The sequence below is a fragment of the Hyaena hyaena genome, unplaced genomic scaffold, assembly GCF_003009895.1.
Source record: "Hyaena hyaena isolate Hyena2069 unplaced genomic scaffold, ASM300989v1 scaffold_1408, whole genome shotgun sequence".
NCBI lineage: Eukaryota > Metazoa > Chordata > Mammalia > Carnivora > Hyaenidae > Hyaena > Hyaena hyaena.
Window position 1 is genome coordinate 94,072 of NW_024082041.1, and position 22,402 is coordinate 116,473.

General features: G+C 38.3%; 1 protein-coding gene across 1 annotated transcript in view; it reads left to right on the plus strand.

The window, feature by feature from the left end:
* LOC120225442 (lysine-specific demethylase 4C) overlaps positions 1–22,402 on the plus strand; it is a gene marked incomplete at its 5' end in the record, with an annotated part of 162,290 nt that overhangs the window by 86,491 nt on the left and 53,397 nt on the right. Inside the window, one exon of the mRNA XM_039223641.1 lies at positions 6,465–6,650. Coding sequence (XP_039079572.1) covers positions 6,465–6,650 — 186 coding nt within the window. The remainder of the gene's footprint in view (positions 1–6,464; positions 6,651–22,402) is intronic.

The following is a 22,402-nucleotide window of genomic DNA, read 5'->3' on the forward strand; positions in this document are numbered from 1 at the left end:
AGGAAAAAGAATCATAAAATTGGCAAAACAACAATAAAATCATACTAGAAATCATATTAAAAGAAAAAAGGCAATGGGATGTGCTTTGAACTTCCAACTCCTTCACAGCTCATCATTTCTTGATGCCCTTTGTGCTCAAGGAATCTAATGATACACAAAGCCTCATTGCCAGATACTTCATTAATTCCTCAATCCATTAGGAGCCTTAATGGCCTATGCCATTGGAATAAGTATGGAAATCCAGTCCCTCAAGAAAGTACAGTGCTCTATAAATCATACTCGCCCGAGGATTCTCTCAGCCCTTGACACAGAAGAATAGATGAAAAATCATTTTACTTCCTGAATTGCTGTATCCTAGAGGCTCTCAGAATAATCAACATCCTTTAACCCTTTAATCCTCAACCCATGGTTCTCAAAATGTGATCCCTGGATCAACATCAACACCTCCGGGAACTTGTTAGAAATGCAAATTCAGTGGCCCTAGCCAGACACACTAAAACTTTGGGGGTGGGGCCAGCAATCCGTGTTAAGCAGGTCTCCCTGTGACCTGCTCTAATATCCCTGTGGCATAGTTCTATATGAAAAAGGTGAGCAGGTCCATAACTTCACCCTAATCTACTTGTTTGGATTCAAGTTTAATTGAGCAAATGTTCACTGAGTAGCTGTTACATCCCAGGCATCCTCCCTACGAAAAGGACACTTTAAAGTCACTCTAGCATCATCTGTGCCAGCATCTTCCTGCTGTGCTATGTTGGCCTCCCTGGAGGACAGCCCCTCCTCAACTTTGTTCTAAAGCACCCAAAGCAACGATCCTTTAGGCTGCCTTATTTAATTTTTCAAATCTCCTTCATTAATTGTCATCCACCAATTGGTTGGTTCCTCATCCCTTTCCCAGTGGGCCACTGGCACCTCTGAGAACTGCAGGAAGAATGGCCCTGTCTTTCTGAATCTATTTTGCTTTTAAATGCCCAATAATCTTGCCGTTCACAAGCTCCCTTCTATCCCTGTCCCTCTAGAATTGTTATTGCCTCTACCCCCATCCACTGCTAAAGAGGTTGTTTCCCTCAGGACACAGACTGTTCAACCTGATCTTAAATGAGGAGCTCTCTTTGGAGGAAGACCTAGAACCTCTATCAACAAAGGGTAATAAGAGTAAAAAAACTCAAAATTTACCTTTCTCTTAAGAGCTATTTCTCCAGCCCAAGTCCTCATCATCCTGTGCATCAGTTTTTCTGTGGCATCCTAATGGTTTGTTTTTCCACCTGGATCCATCTTGCTGCTGGAGTGATCATTCTTAAATACTAACTGTATCATTTCTCAGCTTACTATCTTCAAATATGTGCCTATGGCCAAAGCAGTGGTGAGCAAACTAAAGTGTGTATTTATTGTTATATATAAACTTTTATATATAACTCAACAACACTCATCATTTGCAGATTATTCATGGCTGCTTTTGTGCTACAGTGGCAGAGTTGAGTGGTTGCAATTGGGACTATATACCACACAACCCTAAAATATTTATTATCTGGCACTTAAGAAAAAGTTTGCTACCCCTAGTCTATAAAGTTTAGTCTGTTTACATATAACATACTGGCATATTTGAGTTTAGTTCTAGCAACTTACAGTGTGCTTTCCCTTTACTCCTGTTTGTGCTGCTTCAGTTTCTTTCCTCTCATGCCTTTGTTTGAATTTATTATTTTTCCTTACTCTGTTTTGTTTTTCACACTGTTAGTTTGTTGGTACTTTTATCCTTGTCCCAGACAACTCAAGAACCTTAGAATATTTCAAGCATCTCTTTTACTGCTTCTTTCTTATACACTTTAATTGTCATCTGTTCATATTCTCTCTATATTAGAAACTCAAAAGACATTACTATTCTTGTGTATAAAGTCAATATTCATGTAGACTTATCTACATGAATAAGCATATTTAGCATTTTGGTTGTTCTTCACTTCACACTTCGGTTCCTTGTTTATGAAAAAGAAAAGGAAAAATTCCTTATGTTTGTCCTCATATTTGAATGATAATTAGGCTGAATATAGACCAAATTTAATTTTCTTTCAGAAACCAAAGACATTATTTCATTGTCTCTTAACATTCACTTTTACAAGTTGGAGGGTCTGAAATTAGTCTTATCTTTCTCTTTTCTCGAAGATTTTGGGATTTTCTCTTTTTATTTCGAGGTCTAAGATCTGCTTAGGTGATTTTTTTTTACTTAATATTACCTGTTTTGCACTTTTTTTAAGGTCTGGGAAAATTTCTGTTTTTTTCTCTTTTTTTATTCCTCTAGAATGCCTTTTGGAAAGAATTATCTGGATCTCTTTACCAAATTGCTTAGCATTTGTGTTCTATTTCCGTTATTTTGATATTTTCTTCCCTGTTCTACAGGTTCCATCTTCCAGTTTGCTAATTTGATCTTCAGTGGGATGCAATCCAATATTCAGTACATCTTGATTCTTTGTTTTTCAATGTTTACTTATTTTGAGAGAGAGAGAGAGAGCATGAGCAGGGGAGGAGCACAGAGAGGTGGGAGATAGAGAATCCCAAGCATGCTCTGTGCTGTCAGTGTGGAGCCCAGTGTGGGGCTTGAACTCATAAACTGTGAGATCCTGACCTGATTTGAAGTCAAGAATTGGACACTTAACCGACTGAACCACCTAAGCATTCAGTCTTGATTCTTTTTACAATGATATTTTGGACTTGTTAGAGCTATATAGTTGTTACTTTTTTTTTTAATTGATGGGATATATTTTGGAATCTGTATCATAATATGTACTGTACCTCTTTTAAAGTCATCTCCTGCTTCTCCTTACCTGACTCCTTGGGTCAGATATTCTTCTATTTGGTAATAATCATAGCAGCTCTCATTTTATTTTTGTTTTCCCTCAAGTGTTTTTGATTTTTAAAGTGTCTGATTGTATATTTTGGTTGCACATCGTTTCTTTTTTCAGCCCAAATGAGAATCTTCTTGTCTTATTGGTGAATGATGAGTCAGATCACAGGACTCAGATTCAGATCAGATAGGATGACCTCATCTGCTGATAATAATTGGGGCAGGATGGGCCATGGGCTGGTCTGACAGTGTGTAGCTTGTCTTTTAGGTGTTTGCTTCTACTCTTGGCACTGGCCTTACGAGAACTGGCTTCTCGCAGATATCTACCAACAGCTATTTACTGGGGATTTTCTCCCTGGGTTAGTTGCACCTTTTCTTGATAGTCAGTACTCTTATGGTTTCACTCTTTTTCCTTTCTCTTTACTTAGGAGTTGGAGCTGGGAAGGTTGTAATGCAGGCTGACTCCACTATCTTGATTCAATCAGCAATGTGTTTCCTGTAGGCCTTCTTCCCTGTCTTGCCTCCAAGCATAACTCATTGCACAGTCATTCTGGTTCCATACAGCATTTTGTCTCTACTTCCTTAATAGAGCTTATTCCATTGTAACATTCTTAGTAAGTATCTATTTGTCCTTGTCTTTCCCCTGCTAAATTATCAAGTCAAGGAGCCAAGACATGTGTAGGTGTCAGATTGCCACAGATGTTTTAGCCAGGGTACAGAATAACTGGTTTAGTAGCCAGCAAGTGAAAATGGAGTTTGGAAATATAACATAGGTTGTACTATAAGATACAGAATGGTTCCTCTACTTGGTTTTATGGATTTCTCTGTCTCCTCAAGAACCTGTTTGATGTTTATAATTATAATTTATATTTATATATCAATTATAATAGTCTGAGGTTAGATTGATTTTGCAAAGGATAAGGTTGTATCCTTAGAGATGACAGCCTCTGAGAGAAAAGAGGGCCATTCTCTTACTGGATTCTAAGGATTGAATCCTCACTGGACTTAAGTGTATCATCTCTGTTTCTTTTGCCTTTAAAAAAAAAGGGGGGGTTTCTTTTTTGTTTTGTTTGTTTTTGTTTTCAAAAGAGAGAGACAGTGCACGGGAGGGGCAGAGAAAGCGAGGGAGACAGAGAATCCAAAGCATGCTCCACATTGACAGCAAAGAGCCCGATGCAGGGCTCAAACTCATGAACTGTAAGATCATGACCTGATCTCAAGTTTGACGCTCAACTGACTGAGCCACCCAGGTGCCCCTAAAATATCTTTTGAGAGAGAGAGAGAGAGAGAGATTGCATGCACCTGTGTGCAAGTGATTGGAGGAGCAGAGGGAGAGAGAGAATCACAGGCAGACTCCATGCTCAGTACAGAGTCCAATGTGGGGCTTGATCCTATGACCCTGGGATTGAGACCTGAGCTGAAATTGAGAGTCATACAGTCAAGTGACTGAGCCACCCATGTGCCCCTCTTTCACCTTTTTTGTAAAGTCCTTGTTTAATAAGGAAGGTAATGATGGAAGAGGCTGGTGTTACCAATTCATTAATTATCTAAATCATAATACTTTTTCCTACTTTAAAAAAAATCCTGTATAATTAGGATATAGTTTCTCCTTTCATATCTATCAATATCTGAACTTATTCAAATGCTGCCATCTAGGTAGTATGATTAGGCTCTTAAAAGATTGCCTGATTATGCCTGGAGCTCCTGATAGGAGTTTTTGCTATTATATCTTCCAACACATTTCAAAAGATTGGAATTGGCAAAAAGATACCAAAATACCAGGGCGCCTGGGTGGCTCAGTTTGTTAAGCATCCAAGTTCAGCTTAGGTCATGATCTCGTTCATGATTTTGAGCCCTGCATTGGTCTCTGTGCTGACTGCTCAGAGCCTAGAGCCTGCTTCAGATTCTTTGTCTCCCTGTCTCTCTTTGTCCCTCCCCTTCTTGTGCTCTCTCTCTCTCTTGCTCTCTCTCTCTCAAAAATAAATAAACATTAAAAAATGATACCAAAATACCAAGAATTACCAAGAATGTATTGAAACTGGTAACAAGAATTGCTGAGACATCAAGATATTAAGTAATGCTATTCAAATTATAATGGATCTTGTTTTAGTTCTGTATGTTTGTGTGTAGTTTCTTAATCAACTAAACCACATCCTTAACCCCCACTTTAAAAATGCTTAAGTGTATATTGAATCCAGATGTATAGGGAGATTAGGTATATGCCTGGAGTGGAGAGCTCCCATGGGGACTAGTGAGAAATAAGATTGCTCAGATGGACCACAAGCGTCTTTTCTAAGGTTTCCTCTTCCATCTCATGCTGCTCCTTTTTTTCTGGACTGTTTTGGAGATAAGGAGAAGCCACTGAAGAACATTTAAGCAGGGGCTGACCTTGGATTTATGTTGTAAAGAGATCACTCTGGCATCTTTCTGGGGAAAGTACATTGAAATGGAGTGAAATAAAAGACACTACTATGCTGGATACCATGAGCAGAGTTAGTGGCAGTTGGTATAGATGGGTAGGCAGAGATCAGAGCAAGATTAAGGTCCAGAATCTATAAGACTGAAGTAGCTGATTGGATGTGAAGGCAAAGAAGAGTTAGAAGTTAAACGCACATTGATTCTTACAGATCTGTGATAAAATATTACGATCCCCAAAAGGCATTGAGTTTAAGTGCCTTTCCTGTCCCAGGAAGGAAAATGTTCCTATAAAAGAGCAGCTGCACCAGTATTTGATCTGATTGCAGAACCTTTTTATCCATAGGAATGAAAAGTCAAGCTTTTTGAACATTCTGTTTCTTCTGCTTTCTGAACCTTATTCTACAACCACTTTTTTCTAATCCTCAAGTATTTACTAATTGTACATATAGTGAAGCTGTTTGATTTTTCTCATCTTTCATAATAAATATACTGATAATGTCTAGGGCTAACTGTATGTGATTCAATTTTTAGATGGTGGTAATCATTATTGCTGTTTTTACTTTCATTCTCTCTTCACCAGGCATAGTGGATGGATACTCAACAAAATCATGCCCTTTGGGTGATTTTCAATTTTCTGACTTTGGGAAGCATATTTTTGTGTTAGTCATGAAGGGTTCAGATGTGTATTATTAAGAACTTGAGCCCCTACTTTCCACATTGGACCATTTAACACTTTACAGTTCCTTGTAAATAGAAAACTTAGACTATCTGTGTGGTATTTTGGGTATTTCTGAAGACCTCATCTAATTTAGGAGAGTAGGTACTGTCTTCCAAACCCATATTCCATCTCTTGATGTACTAAAAGTCCTGCCATGCAGGAGGTAAAAGGGAAGCAACTTAAACATTCATGGGTGATTTATAGGAGCACCCTGGGGGCTTTTCCTCACTTTGCCTGAAGAAGCATATGCAAAAGTATTCCCGACCACAAGTATTTCAGCATCCGTTTGGTAGTACGTGACCATAGCAGTGCATTTCATTAGAAGTACATGACTTATATTGTCACAGTTGCTCTCATCACTAGGGCCCCTGGAGGGTCAGGACTTGTTGATGTAATCAGTTTTCTGCATCTCTAATAGCTATTACTCTGTGAAGTGTGGAAATAAGCTGAGTTACAGAGTTTGAATTGATGTTCTTCTTCATTTTCACCATGCAGAAATGCATCTTCTGCAGACACCGAGTTAAGAAGGTCTCTGGAGCCTGCATCCAGTGTTCCTACGGCCGCTGCCCAGCCTCCTTCCATGTCACATGTGCTCATGCTGCTGGGGTGCTGATGGAGCCTGATGATTGGCCATATGTGGTGAACATCACATGCTTTCGACATAAGGTCAACCCAAATGCGGTAAGGCCTTCCTTTCTTTCCCTCATGCCAGGACTGCATAAGAATTCCCTCCTGTCCCATGGTTAGCATGCTTTACTCTGTAATGTTACTATTGTTGACATGTCTAGACTGTGAGTTCCTTGAGGGCAGGAATTTTACGTTATTGTTTACTCGTATTTGCCCAGGACCCATCAGTGTCTGGCACATGCTAGATACAATAAGTATTTATTGAGTTAAGTGAATGAACAGATGAATGAATAAAATTCTTTATGCCTGTTCTGATTTTGGATCTGTATATAGGTCTGCTGAGTATGGCTGTATAGATTGTGCACAGCACATATCCAGGATGAAGGTGAGATCACTTCTGAGAAGGGAATGGTGTGAAAGTACCACTTGAGATCATGCAGTGTGTAATCCACATACCTGTACATTCTGGCCTTCAGGTCTTATTTCATCTCTTCTGGAAGAAACAAAGAGCAGTGACACAGTAAAGGGAGAGTGGGAGTGGTCATAAACATTTGGGTCCTTGCTGCCTGTGATGGAATCAGCTAAGTATAACATGTGGAGGCCCTAGAGAATGAGGACAATTCAGACAAGCAGAAATGTAGAGGAGAAGTATAAAGGTCACTTTTTTCTGTTTTTTTCTTTTTCACTCAGGACTGAACCTATTTCTAGGAAAATAGTGTTTACAAGTAAATAGCATGTAAATTTAACTATAAATTCGTTTACCTGTCCTTGGTAAATGGAATCTTTTGTCTGTTTTAAGTGCTTAGAAAAATTAGGACAGTGTGGAGATGGTTGATATGGCTTTTTTACTTTTCCAGTTCACTGTAATTGTTTTTGGCTGCCAACAAGGAAGCTAAAGGTTCAGCTTTGCTAACTTGCTGCCCTTTGTTATCCCTGGGAGGCTTGGCCACAGACTATTTGCAGCCTAACATGCTTGTCCTATGTCTCTAATAATCTCCTATAAGCAGCCTGCCAGGTTATCAGTATGGGCTTGAGGAGCCATGACCCATACACAACAAATCTCCTGGCTTTTTAATGATTCCAGCAACTTCCATTGGCATCTTGAGAGATACTTGATGTCTGTGGGTTGGGACTTTGTGTGGATATGTGTGAATGCACAAATGTACGAAATGACACCACCAACTGTCACCTCTATTTTAAAGTTAGTTTCCATGTTTTGGGTGACAAGTTGCATATTCATTCACGCTTTTTCCTTAGTTTCCTGAATTAATGGGCTCTTGCTGAGAATAGTATTATATACTCAGCAGAAAATACATTTTAGCAACTTAAAAAATGGCAGTAATAACACATTGCATTACTGTGGTGCTTTGCCATTTATAATGTACAGTCAGTAGCATTACCTCATTAGATGACACATGGGAATGCATTTGAGGTGTGAACCAGATCTTGACCTCCAGAGTCAGAGTATTTTGTGTTCACACTTGGATTCTGCCAGCAGCACACATAGAACCTTGTGCAAATTCTGCTCTCTGAGCCTCAGCTTCCTTGTGTACAAAACGATGGCATGCTTATCTCACTATGTTGTTTTTAGTCCATGGGGACAGCATAAGCACCCAGAAAATGAAAGCCACATTATTACTTTCTCTTTTACTACTGCTGCACTGCTGTTGGCTTTGGTGCTACAATCCTGTGTGAATGGGGCCACATGAGTAGTAGTATCCCTGCTTCAAGTATAAGAAACCTGAGTTCCAAAAGGTGCAATTCCTTGCCCAAGTGGATTCAGTTAATGAGCTACAGGTGCTGGAATGTCAGTGCTTTTTCGGCTCATTCTCTATTATTTGAATTCCCAACTCCAAACATTGAATGGAGCTAGAGGTGTTCGTCAAAACTTTGCTTGGGATCATACATTCTTATTCTAATATTCCAAAGTTCTGTGGTTACTGATGACTATATTGAAGTTGCTATTAAAGAGATCCAGATGTTTAATCAGGACTTCATTACTCTTAACTGTGATGTGTGGTTCAGTCAGGTTTATATTACTGTTTGTTTCATAAATAATGACCAAAAAGAACATCTACTCTCCTCTACAGATCAACTTTAAGTTTGGTACATTTTGTCAAACGTGGGGAAAACATATAATTTACATATTAAATGAGTTTTTCCTAATGAAAGTAAATTTTTAGCATTTCTAAATTGCCTTGTGAAGTTCTCTGGCAGGAAGTACTGTGACTACTACATTTCCAAAATATGTTCCTGATAGCTTATCCCTTATTCTTCAGTTGGACTTCAAGTGTGGATTCCTCCCCCAAATATTTGACAACTGACCAGAAGGAATTCATAGAATCTGGTTAATTTGGTTAAGAACATTGTCAATTGCCCCTATTGACATTGAATATGCTTTAGTTTTCAAGCATAAAAAAGTTCAAATTCATTCCAGTATTTCTCTTTGTGTAAATTGTATATGCCAGGGGCTATGCTCTCAAGAAGTGGAACCATAATATGGCTTATTTTTACCATATCTTGATTATTTAGTAGCAGTGGGCATTGCTGAATCATAGCAATGAAAACTACAAATAAAATTCAGGCTAACTTGGCAGCCTAATCCAGTCATTCTACAGAACAGAGAATGCCTGTGTAGTTTTGGTAAAATGAAGTATAAAGCTGCAGTTCCTTCAGTAAAATCTAAAGTTTTACTCATTTTGGGGCTTTTGTTTCCTTTTTCTTGTTTGTTTCTCCTAATTATTTGCTTTTTGCATCAAAAAGGACTATTTTAAGGCAAATTCTACTCTTCTTTTAATGCCAAAAATATTTTCAAAATACTAGTTTTTTCAGTGTCACTGAGCTTTGAGCATAAAATCATTCTGGATAAGAGTGCAAAAATCTCATCTGATTTATTATAATGCATCCTTCCATTAGAAGCAAGCACCCTTTTAATTGAAAAGTTGGTGTTTGAAAAACTAGGCAGCTTACAAAGTCTTAAAGCTATGAATACATTATATAAAGTGCACAGCTAATCCCTGTTATTTTAATCTAAAGTTTAGTATGTATTTTTCAGTGTTTTTGTCAAGCATACTTTTTGACTGGCACCTGCTGTCTTTCAAATGTAAGATTTCATTCATGTGTGCATGTGTGTCTGCATGTGTGTTTATGTTGTAGTGTTGTGGTACTTGACCACCCACCCTTTGCTATGATTTAGTGAGATCTATTTCCTGGCTCTATTTCAGAAGGTTCCATTGGATGTATTCCTAACCTACTTATGTGGATGTTGCACAGATGTTTGATAAGGAAAAGGAAAAACCCAAGAATGCAATAAAAGAGTGAAATGGTTTTGAAACTGGCATCTATGAACATATTCCTTCTCCAAAGCAAACAATGAACTACTCATAACTTATATACTTCCTGAAAAGTACAAGTACCACAGTCTGTCTCCTTACACCTCAGTAAACTAGACAGGTGTTCAATGGAAGAAACACCTGAATGATGGAGAGCAATGAATGTGAGAAAGATGGCATGCACAGATCTTTTTTTTTTTTTTTTTGAGGCAACTTACTTCAATAAACCTTCATATTGGATTAGAATATTCCATATATGCAGTGTAGGAACACTAAAATCACTGGTACTTTATACATTAGTTCATTGCAGTAAATAAGGCCTTTTTTCTTTTGTTTCCTTTTTCCATTAAAAAAATTTTTTTTAACATTATTTTTGAGAGACAGCAAGAGGCAGAGCATGAGCAGGAGAAGGGCAGAGAGAGAGAGGGGATAGAAAATCTGAAGCAGGCTCCAGGCTGTGAGCTGTTTGTCAGCACAGAGCCCAACTTGGGGCTCGAACCCACAAACCATGAGATCATGACCTGAGCTGAAGTCAGACGCTCAATCAACTGAACCACCCAGGGATCCCTCAATTTTTTATTTGAATTCTAGTTAGTTAACATACAGTGCAAAATTGGATTTGGGAGTAATTTCTCACTTAAAACACCCAGTATTCATCATAACAAGTGCCCTCCTTAATGCCCATCACCCATCTAGTCTCCAACCCTCACCCACCTTCCTCCATGGTTTGTTTCCATTTCTCTTTTATCTACCCTTCCATCTTCATCCATTTGTTTCTTAAATTCGATATATGAGGGGCACCTGGGTAGCTCAGTCGGTTAAGCGTCTGACTTCAGCCCAGGTCATGATCTCATGGTTCATGGGTTCGAGCCCCACGTCGGGCTCTGCTGACAGCCAGCTCAGAGCCTGGAGCCTGTTTCAGATTCCGTGTTTCCCTCTTCTTCTGACCATCCCCTGTTCACACTGTCTCTCTCTCTCTCTCTCAGAACTAAATTAAATAAATAAATAAATAAATAAATAAATTCGACATATGAGTGAAATCATATGGTATTTGTCTTTGACGTATTTCGCTTAGCATAATACACTCTAGCTCCATCAACGTCCTTGCAAATGGCAAGATTTCATTCTTTTTGATGGCTGAGTAATATTCCATGGTGTGTGTGTGTGTGTGTGTGTGTGTGTGTGTGTGTGCATGTGTACATACATAGATATACACACACACCACATCTCCTTTATCCATTCATCAATCAGTGGATATTTGGGCCCTCTCCATAGCTTTGCTATTGTTGATAATGCTGCTATAAACATCGGGGTGCATTTACTCCTTCAAATCTGTGTTTTTATATCCTTCGGGTAAATACCTAGTAGTATAATTGCTGAATCATAGGGTAGTTTTATTTTTAACTTTTTAAGGAATCTCCATACTGTTCTTCAGAGTGGCTGTACCAGTTTGCATTCCCACCATCAGTGCAAGAGGATTTCCCTTTCTCCACATCTTCACCAACACTTGTTGTTTCTTGTATTGTTAATTTTTGCCATTCTGGCAAGAGTGAAATGGTATCTCATCATGGTTTTGATTTACATTTCCCTGACGATGAGTAATGTTGAGCATCTTTTCCTGTGTCTGTTAGGCATCTGGATGTCTTCTTTAAAAAGTCTGTTCATGTCTTCTGCCCATTTCTTAACTGGATTATTTGTTTTTTGGGTATTGAGTTTGCTAAGTTCTTTATAGATTTTGGATACTAACCCTTTATCAGATGCATCATTTGCAGATATCTTTTTCATTCCGTAGGTTGCCTTTTAGTTTTGTTGATTGTTTCCTTCACTGTGCAGAAGCTTTTTATTTTGATGAAGTCCCAATAGTTAATTTTTGCTTTTGTTTCCCTTGCCTCTGGCAGTGTTTCTAATAAGAAGTTCCTGGGGCCAAGGTCAAAGAGGTTGCTGCCTGTGTTCTACTGTAGGATTTTGATCATTTCCTGTCTCTCATTTGGGTATTTTGTCCATTTTGAATTTACTTTTATATATGGTGTAAGAAAGTGGTCCAGTTTCATTCTTTTGCATGTTGCCATTCAGTATTCCCAACACCATTTGTTGCCATCCAGTGTTTCCAAACATTGTCTTTTTACCATTGGCTATTTCCTGCTTGTCAGAGATTAGTTGACCATATAGTTGTGGGTCAAACAAGGCCTTTTTCTTCAAGTCTGTTTATTTTGAGAGAGATAGAGAGTGAGCATGAGTGGGAGAGAGGCAGAGAGACTTCAGTGCAGAGCCCAATGTGGGGCTCAAACTCATGAGCCATGAGGAAATGACCTGAGCCAAAACTCAAGAGTCAGACACTTAACCAATTGAGCCACCCAGGTGCCCTAGGCCTTTTTAATATAGTATCTTATATGAGATATACCATTATTATCGCAATATGCTCTCCTCCTCTAGAAAAATATGACATTTGAGAAATTTGTTTCTTTCATAGTTTTCTAAACTGAGGCTATTAACATGGAGACAGACACCTATTCAAAGAAGAGGAAGAACTTTTATAGAGAAAACATCTTAATGGTCAGTTTTTTCCCAAGCATTTTGTGTATTATTTTATTCAATATTATTTTAACTAAATTATTTTTAACTAAATATTTAACTAGGTTTAATTAATATTTTTTCTCTTTAACTAGCACTTGGCCATCCATGGAAGCTGCTTGATATAAATTTATTGAAATAATTCTCTAATGCTAATGACTGGAATTAGAAGAAAAGACAGAGAATTAGTATTTATTGAATAACTTTATATCAAGGGTGTGGTAGATATTTTACATGTGGATCTTATGTTAAGGTAGTGTTATTGGTATGGATAATGGTAAGTAGTGTTTATGTTGGCTTCTGTATTGGTACTTCCCAGAGTGGGAAGTCCTCTTGTCTTTTGTTATTCTGCCCTTCTAGCCATTCTTCATGCCTGTTCTGGCATTCATCTTTGTAATAGAACTTGAGACCTTGCTCAGCACTTACTGACTTCTTTTTCCCAGCCTCTGTGTCTTCAGGTGAGCTCCTCAGGCAACCTTCAGGACAACTCCTTCCCTGCCCTCACTATGCTTGGCTCAGGACAGGACCCATGTTACGCAGGATGTAGTGATAGGCTCAGGGCAAGATGGCTCTTCTGGCTAATTTGTGCTTATGTAACCAACCTTTGGGTGGTACTGGGGTGAGGACACCTGTCAATACTAACTTAATATTAAGTCTTCCCTTAGTATGCAAAAATAACTCTCACCTCACCAACTTGTGGAACAATGGATGGTCAAAGCTCCTAAATTCTAAACCTTAGAATAGTTCTTACCACAGGAGAATATTGTATAGCATATTTTACTTCCAGTATTAGTTATTGAGATAACACGTAGTGGCAAAAAAAAACCTTTGAGAAATCAGTTCACACTTTTATATGAATCCATCAATTACAATGAATCTGCAGTGTTTCATGTTAATTATGGATTGATAAAGACCCAATATACACTGTCACTGTAAATTTCCATTTAATTAGCCAGGGATATAGAAATGTAGCAGAAATGGTTTGACCAGAGAGGGTGGAAGTGAATGCAACCTATCATAACAAAACTTTCCTGGGCCATATTTCCCTAATGTGCATATGCAGTTGCCTGTGTGTAAGGTGCTGCCAGGTCTGAAATAAAGGATATATCGCTGTACCACAGGTGTTTATACTTGGACTCATTCAGGAAAACTAATTATCCATGCTTTTCATTTAACAAAATGCTTATAAACATGAAAGAGCCCTGGTTCTTACACCAGAATCAAGGTCAACAAGAGCACATACTCTAACAGAGGAAGAAGGTAACATTAATTCACAGATGGGTACCTGAGCAGTATCTGCCCCCAATGTTCTAGAACACTATTTTCTGGAACCATGGGTTCTAGAAACCTATTTTCCCAGAGTCTACTTCTGACTCTGGTTTATGACTTTTAATCCAGTTAGTTCCAATACACATTTCAGTTTGAAAACCAGGATTACATTTTACCATATGTTGCATTTTACCATTTGATGCCCCTCGGGTCCATGATGGGTGGTCATAGGCTTATGTTTTTGTAATCAGGCAGCATTTATTTAATTCACATCAGACTTTGCTTGGCTGTGCTTTATATTATTTGACCCTTTTGAATATCATTTGGGTTTATAGGTTTTATAGACTCAGTGGGTACCAATTGACTTAATTTTCTTCTTGATGCTTCTGTCACACTTTGACCATTTGGAGCCTCTTCAAGGTGATTTTATTTTCCTTATTTAAAACCACTTCCAGGGATGTTTGAAACTATCATTGCTCTGTTTCAAAAAGCAATGACAAAATCATCTTGATTTCCATTGTTCTAAACTTGGAATCAGCAACTGATCAAAGAGCCTAGGTTCTTTTTTTTTTTTTTTTAATTATTTTTGAGAGAGAGAACAATATGGGGGAGGGGCAGATAAAGAGGGAGACACAGAATTTGAAGCAGGCTCCAGGTTCTGAGCTGTCAGCACAGAGCCCAACACACAGGGCTTGAACTCAAGAACCGTGAGATAATGACCTGAGCCATTGTCAGACACTTAATCAACTGACCCACCCAGGCTCAGGTTCTTTTTTATAGGTGTCCTATTAGCAACCAAATTTGGAATGAAGGATGTGGGTTTTTTGTTTGTTTTATGTGAGCACTGTCTACTTGGACAATGGAGCTACATTAGTGACAGAGAAGAAAAATAAAATTTTTTCAAATGATGAAAAAAGTTTATGATGATATGTCCAATTTTCCTATCTTTAATAAATTTATTGTTATATTCTAATTTGAGGGCTTTATTAATACATTTTTTTCTTCTTAACCATTAACTGGTCTTTTGATATGACACAGCATATATTGTCACACTACGTGTGTTGATATTATGTTGCTGATAAAAATTTTAGGGGTCTTTGTTTTCTCTTCTTTGAACCATTGAATCAAGTGTCATGGAATTGGCCTCAATGCTTTTTATGTCTAGAAAAATCCCAATTTCAAGCATCATCTGAGCACTGCTTATCTAAAAAGAAACAAACAAAAAGTCCTTATTTTCTTTTTTTTTTAACGTTTTTTAAAATGGGCAGAGAGACAGAATCTGAAGCAGGCTTCAGGCTCTGAGCTGTTAGCACAGAGCCTGATGCCCAGCTCGAACTCGTGAACCATGAGATCGATCGTGACCTGAGCCAAAGTCAGACGTTTAACCAACTGAGCCACCCAGATGCCCCTTATCTTCTTTTAAGAGACACTAAAGCAATGAAAATACTAACATCATCGATACTATCATTTTTGGGATTTTCAGAAAAAGAGAAGATTTTGATGTTTTGTCTAAAATTCTTTTAATTTTTCCCAGACTGTGAATGGTTTTGGGGGTAGGCCCACCATCTCATCACAACTCACATGCCCAGTGCCAGATCTCCAGATAACTGCACATGTTACTCTGCAGAGGATAGCCTTCTGATTTTCATCTCCCTTTCATTATCCTTTCAGAATGGTTCCCCAAACTTGTAAACTTGTTAAACTTTTTGAAGAAAGGATGGGAATGGGGTAGAAATCTCATAAACTGTGATCCCATTCCAAGATTTTTAAATGAACTGAAACCAAGGAAAATAAAGTCACTTTTTTAAGACTGTCGGTATTAGAGGGAAACTTTGATAACAAATTGGCCAGGCATACTGTCTGTCTCCTCTTTCTTATGTCAGCACTGTGTCCTCAGCCCCAGGTCATTAAGAAATATATCCAAGCACAAAGGTTAGTTATAGAGAACTTCAGTTAGATTGCTTTGAAACTGTTCAGTTCAATATACAGGGGGCATGGAGTGTCCTGGAAATAAAAACATAATTTTTTTTAACTTCTCAGCCCAAAAGTAAACATTCTTCCTGACATGTCTCTATTCACACAGTTGTTTTAAGCAGATGTATTTTTTTGAAAAAATGATGATAAATATTTATTTAACAGATAACATCAGTTGTATTCTAAAGGCTTTACAAGTATTATCTCATTTAATCTTCAAAGCACTACTTGTGGTAGATACTGTTATTAATCCCTTTTTACAGATGAGGAAACTGAGGCAAAGGGTGCTTAAGTTTCTATAACTTGCTATTTATTACATACGTAGTAAGGGGAAGAACAGTCAAAACCAGGCAACCTTAGAGTCAGTGCCCAGGCTCTTAGCTTCTATGTTCTATTACCGTAATAAGATAGGCTAAATAAAGATAAGGATAAAATGTTTACCTGGGAGCCCAAAGAAGGAAGCCAGTTGCCCTATTAAAGGCACTCAGGTAGAATTCACAGAGAAGGTTATGACTAAGAGTTTTGTCTGCTCTAGGTGTGGTCTTCATTTAATGCCAGTGAACTTGCCTTGGCTCCAACAGGGTTGACAAATCAAATTCAGTAACGGATTGAATTCATCTTTTCTTTTTCCTTTCTATTTTACCTTCTTTAGTCTAGAGCTCAATTCTATGGCTCAGCTCAGTCCACTTTTAGTTTCTCTTCTATTCTTTTAAGAAAGGTAACCAGAATTTAGCTAAAACTCATCTAACAATGATCTGAATGGTCTCTTCCTATCTCCCAGACCTGGTTGGATATCTTTGTGTTTTGTAGGTAGTGGAATTGTTTTGGTAGTTGTTGTTTTTCTCATAACAATTTGGATATTGCTAACTCCCATTCTGTTTCAGTTATGTTTGCTCTGACCAACTATACTCTCCTCAGACTTGTGCACAATCATCTGGTGTGTATATGGTTTTTTCTTCCACGTTCTACATAAGTTATTTTCCAAATGCCCTGCTGACTTTGCACTGATACTGAAAAACAGAATTCTAACCAAAGAAAAGGTCTAGAATAAAAACATTCTTAATAAGTGCTTAAAAAGATACTACAGTGATTCAGGCCTGAACCCAATCAATCTTCCTCAATCAAACATACAGTAAATTAAAGAAGTCCCTTACCCTTTCATCAATGGAAATGTTTTGTTGAGATCTCAATCCACATATCCCAGGTGATAGAAAGTTAACATCAGATTTGCCTCCGAGGAGGTCTTTAGCACAGACATTTTAGAATAGTTACATTTGGAATTAATATTTCCCTTGTTCACTTTATCAGGTAAAACCAGTGAAGACATCATTTTTCTTAATTTTATAAAGAAAATGAAGTGTATCCTACTTCAAACTTTTCTGTCCTCTATTTAACACCCCATGTTTAACTTCCTCCTACTATTCCCATAGCCAGTTCCACAGGAAGGGTGGAATCTGTGAGCCTAGAGCTTCTGTCCCTCATGCTTTTGGTCAGGAGAAAAAGGGCTTGAATAGACCTGCAGTACATCCTTGAGCCCTGGGCTTAATTTCCCTTTGGGGATCTCATTGTTCTTGGCTTCTTAGCTAGTGAAGGGAGCAAGAGCCAGCGAGTCTTACTGTGGGCCATCCTGCCTTCTGCTGGGCCTGCTATTTAGTCACTGGACCTGGCTGTGGGACACAGAGGAGAAGTTTCCACTGACATGCTCCCCAGAAAGCCCCCACAGTGACCTCATAGACCCCAGCCCCGAGGCTTATCTGCCTCGAATTGAGCCATCTGTAGTTTATTCTTCTTTCTCCCTTTTCCAGATCTTTCTCAAAACCTGGCCACTTGGTAAGGGTCTGTGCACTAGTCCTGGTTCAGGCACCAGCTGCACGGATCTTCAACCTATTTCTGATGCTATTTAAACTGTTTAAAGGGGTTTTGAATTTGTGGGATGAGAGAACAGATGCCTCCATTGCAGATTCCAGTTTTAATGAGCCAACGATATAGGAACTGATCAGAATGGGGAGGCCATGAAGGCAGAGCAGAGGCTGAATGCCTGGGGGTGGCACTTCTCCTATGCATTGTTCCCTGTTGGGGCTCCCCAGTTGTGGCAGTGTCTGTATGGGGCTGGCTGCAGCTGAAGCTAAATAAAAGTCATATTTTGTGACCATACAGTTCCTCTATATTAAGGGTTTACATCTTCATTGTGGAAGAATTTACTTTTAGGAGTCTAGGCCTTTCCATTTAAGGAAATGCTTGAAAGGAGATTAGCTCTTGAATCAGATGCAGGGTCAGCAAGGCCACATCATCATCTGAGGGCAGAAAGCAGAGTCAGGTCCCAGGTGGTTCAGAAAAATATTTCTTCTTTTAGAGTAGCCTTCCTCCAGACTTTTATTTCTGATCCTTTAATCTGGTTGGGTAAAAGAACATTATATCAAGATTTATTTCTTGGAAACAATCAAATGCACTGGAAGAATGTTAGGACATATATTGTGTGGGACAGCTTATTTATTTTGCAAATAGGCAATACTTATTCCTGAGGGCCTAAAGAGCCCCTGGAATAACTTTGAAACCATCTGCGGGGTTGAGGCCTCATGTGTTTTTAACGTGAGTGTTCATAGTTACCCTCCGTAGAGCCTTTTTTTTCCCCTCCGTAGAGCCTTGATTATTAAATCTCTTATCTGACAGCCTTGGTTGTCTTTCTCTCTCTCAAAATGTGTAATAATATGTGGCTTTACAAAAAATAATATATTGCTGAACTTTTTATTCTGGCCTTGTAAAACTGAAAATTAATCCTGATTAAAAAAAAAGTCAAGAAAGAGCTGCATCTTGGTGCAGGTGTTTGGTTTCTATCACAAAAGCAGACTCATCAGAATCCCCAGGAGAAACTTGTCCATGCCATGTTTCCTCCTTGGTTCTGTTATCCCCATCACAGCATGCATGGAACCAGGGAGCCAGACAGCAAGACCTAGGCTTGCACTGCAGTAAGGAGTGTTTACATGGCACAGTTGATAGTTGGCAACTTCAAGGGCCACACATACTGAGGAAATCAAGTCTTCCTCTCTAAGGACCACTTAACTGGCTTCAATTTTTAGCATAGGTAAGGTATGTTTCCATGTAAAATGCTTGCTCACTTTTTCACATAATTAATGCATCTCAGTACCCAGAAAATTTTAAGCTCTTTAACCATTTATGGTCTTTTTAAAGAAGAAAATAATTGAGGCATGCATTATTGTCTGATAGCTTGTTAAGAAAATTAGGTAGTGACACTAATCCCATATTTTAACATTAGTATTAGAATGAAGCACTATGGATACAGTAGAGAAATACAAATGGAATGTGTCAGCAGACAGACAACAGGAAAGGGTATTTGACATTCCAACATCTTGTAAAGCAGAAGAGACAGGGTTTCTCAATTCCTTCATGTAGAATACAGTAATTAGATGCCATAGTCATAATGAAATCCTTAGATACTGACAAAATGCAATGAAAGCGTAACTTTCATTAGCTGCAAACAATAGAAATGACAAATAAGTTCCAACATTTCTATCTAAAAAACTACTTTCTAGGTCAACATTATCTATCCACTTTCAATAAAGATGATGTATAAAACCCTGGATTAATTAACTAAAAGGCCCTCATGAGGTCTCTTGGCAAACAGCCAGTCAGCCTGGGGACACCCCAAATTCTATGCCCTTCCTTTCCATAGAATGTTGGTAGCCATCTTGGGGTCTGAGAAGCTCACACCTGCAAATCAGCACCACTTCTCCTCCCATTCTTCATCTGAAATTGGCTTGTTTTCTTTGTGAGATGCCATGCATTCTGTTTATCCCACACCATGTGTAGTGGGGGTCACTGAAGTTATAGAGTGTAGTATCTAAAGAAACATAAGAAATTACTGTTTCTACATTTTTAAATAAAGCATTCTTTTAATTTTTCTTTGAGCCATTACTGGGATGACCTGGCACTCAGAAGCTTTTGCTTGTGACAGGAAGCAAGGAGAATTGAAATGCTCTTTTCTGTGGGCATCAGATACCTTAATCAGTTATTTTTAATTTTGACTGACCCTCCTTGAGTACTAATTAAGCCTTTTGGTTAAGTTTGTTCTCCCTTTCCTCATATATTTTTCAGGAATTAGAAGAAAATACAGAATTCAGCACATTTTAATTGTGCCTTCAAATTGAATTGTACCTTCAAATCTTGGAGCAAAGACTGGTGTCCTTACTAGATACTGAGTGAGAAGTAACTTTTGCCAAGGCTCTAGGGACCACAGAGATTAACTTTAGGTGATATCTGAGAAAACATGGTGGGAGAAGGAAGGGTTCCTGCTACAGAAACTCTCAGTTTGTTCCCATCCCTTCTGCCTCTTTTAAGCACAGTGCTGGGCACATAGATACATTTAATTAATACTAGATAGGTTGATAGATGAATGTTCATTTTCTTGATTAACAGTGGAAAGATTTTGTGGGTTTATCCCCTTTAACACTGGTGCGATGGCTAGGCAGGCAGATTCTGTGCCTCTGCTGTTGTGAAGAGCAGTAGAAGGCTGTTGGCTGGCTCTTCTTCCACTGTTCCTATGGCTATTTCTCCTGAAATTTTGAAAGAAACCTTGGAAACTTGCACTTTTGAGATCTTGTGCGTTCTCTTTCTGTGTGTCTCTCTCATCCCCTCCCCCTTCTCCTCCCCCTCTCTTCTTTTCTCTCTTCTCCCTCCTTTCTCTCTCCCTCTCTCACTCATGCTCTCACTCATAACTACTGTGTCTTTATAGAACCACAATTACCTATGCCACCCTAATTTTCTCTTCTGTTTAAAGGGATCACTCTCCTTTGTTGGGAGCAGTGTATCAATACAGACTAGGGTGAATAAAAGTAATATAACATTAGCTAATATTTGTATAGTGACTTTTATAGTTTACCGTGTACTTTCATACATAACTACTTATCTCATTTGGTCCATACAGTCACCACCTCCCTGGTATTATGATTGTATACATTTTACACATGATGAAATGACACTTCAGAGAGGCTTGTCAGTCATTAAAAGGTATAGAGCTTTCAAGTCATCACAGCATGTGTGACATTATATTTAGACTGTGCTGTTTTGGTAGTCACTTTTCCAATTTAAGACTATGGCTTGTGGCTTGGATTAGCTTACATAGTGTCATTATTTACCTGGCTTTCCTTCTTAATGCCACAGAAAGACTGTATAACCATTTAATTAGTTTAATTTACTTTGAATTTTCTGGTAACATTTTTGCATCTATTTTAGCTATTTTTAATCCATTCACCAGCTGTAATTGAGATTCAAAAATCCTTATTGGCAAGAACACCATATAGTGATACTTGCTTCTCTCTGTTGGAAATGTTCCATCTGAGGTAATTTTTTTAGATTGCTGTTATTACCTTATAATTGAGCCAGTGCTTTTCCTGTTCCTTTCTCCTGTTATAATTCCTCTGACATTGTTTTTTCTTTCAAGATTACTTTGAGTATTTTAGTTTCTTTGCATTTTCATATAAATTTTAGAATCAACTTGTTAATTTCTACACACACACACACACACACACACAGGCTTCTGTGAATGATCTCCAGATTTTACTTTTGCTACCCAAGAAGCCTGAAGAGCTCCTAAAATGTAAAAGCCCAAGGCAGAGTTTCTGGGGGCAGACATCCAGGGATTTGCATGTTCAGCAACTAATGAGGTAGGACATGACTTAGGAGGAGCTCATGTCAGGTTCCATCTTAGCAGTAGGAGGCTTCCACACCCCTCTAGCTCCACCAGTCTAATGGATGTGAACTTTTCTCTCTGCTGTTTCTGAAGTAAGTTGTTTACTATTCGGAATAGAAAGCAGGTGGTGCCTACCTGTTGAGAGTTCCCTGCGTGGACTGAGTGAGCATCTAAAGATAGTTCTCCTGTCCCAGTCCTCTTCACTTCCCTACCAAACAAGACCTCTGAGGTGAGCTAATGACTCAGATGGAAAAGAATTAGTTTTTTTTCTCAGTACCTTCTGCATCCTGTTAGTTATACTTCTACAGACATTAAAATGAATAAGACCTTAAATCTACTGGGAAACTGCTTACCACCATTTCCCACTGTATTGTGTTTGTACTTAAAAACCCACAAGAAATGAAAGTACATGTGAACAAACAGACATGTAGAAAATTAAATACTTTTGACATTTTTATGAGTCTGCATGTGCATTTCTGCCGTTAGAGCAGTTATTTCTTCATGAAGCCCCAGGGGTTTAGGTTTTTCCGGGTAGATTTTTACCTAGCTCTTGTAATTTTACAAAGAAAGCTTTCATTATTACAAAGCAAATTTATATGAGTGACTTCTACTACATAAGTTTGGTAAAAGAATAATAGGGGGTATTAATTTATTTACTCAGATCCCTCTAGGAATTTTTATAAAATGGTACCTTGAAAAAATACAATAATAATATCTCTTGGGTTATTAAGTCATAGAAATTAGGGAGAAATAATAAAGTTGAGAAGGTGAAAGGGTTACTGTAGATAAATGGCAATATGCTTTTTGGCCTGTTCGCTGGATAAGTTACATCATTTCTTCAATTTTCCAGTGTCACTGGCTCTACATACACTGTTGTATTTGGATTTACACCCTTTATTAACATTATTATATAGATGGAGAACCCAGTCAGAGATTTTTCCAAGATGACACCT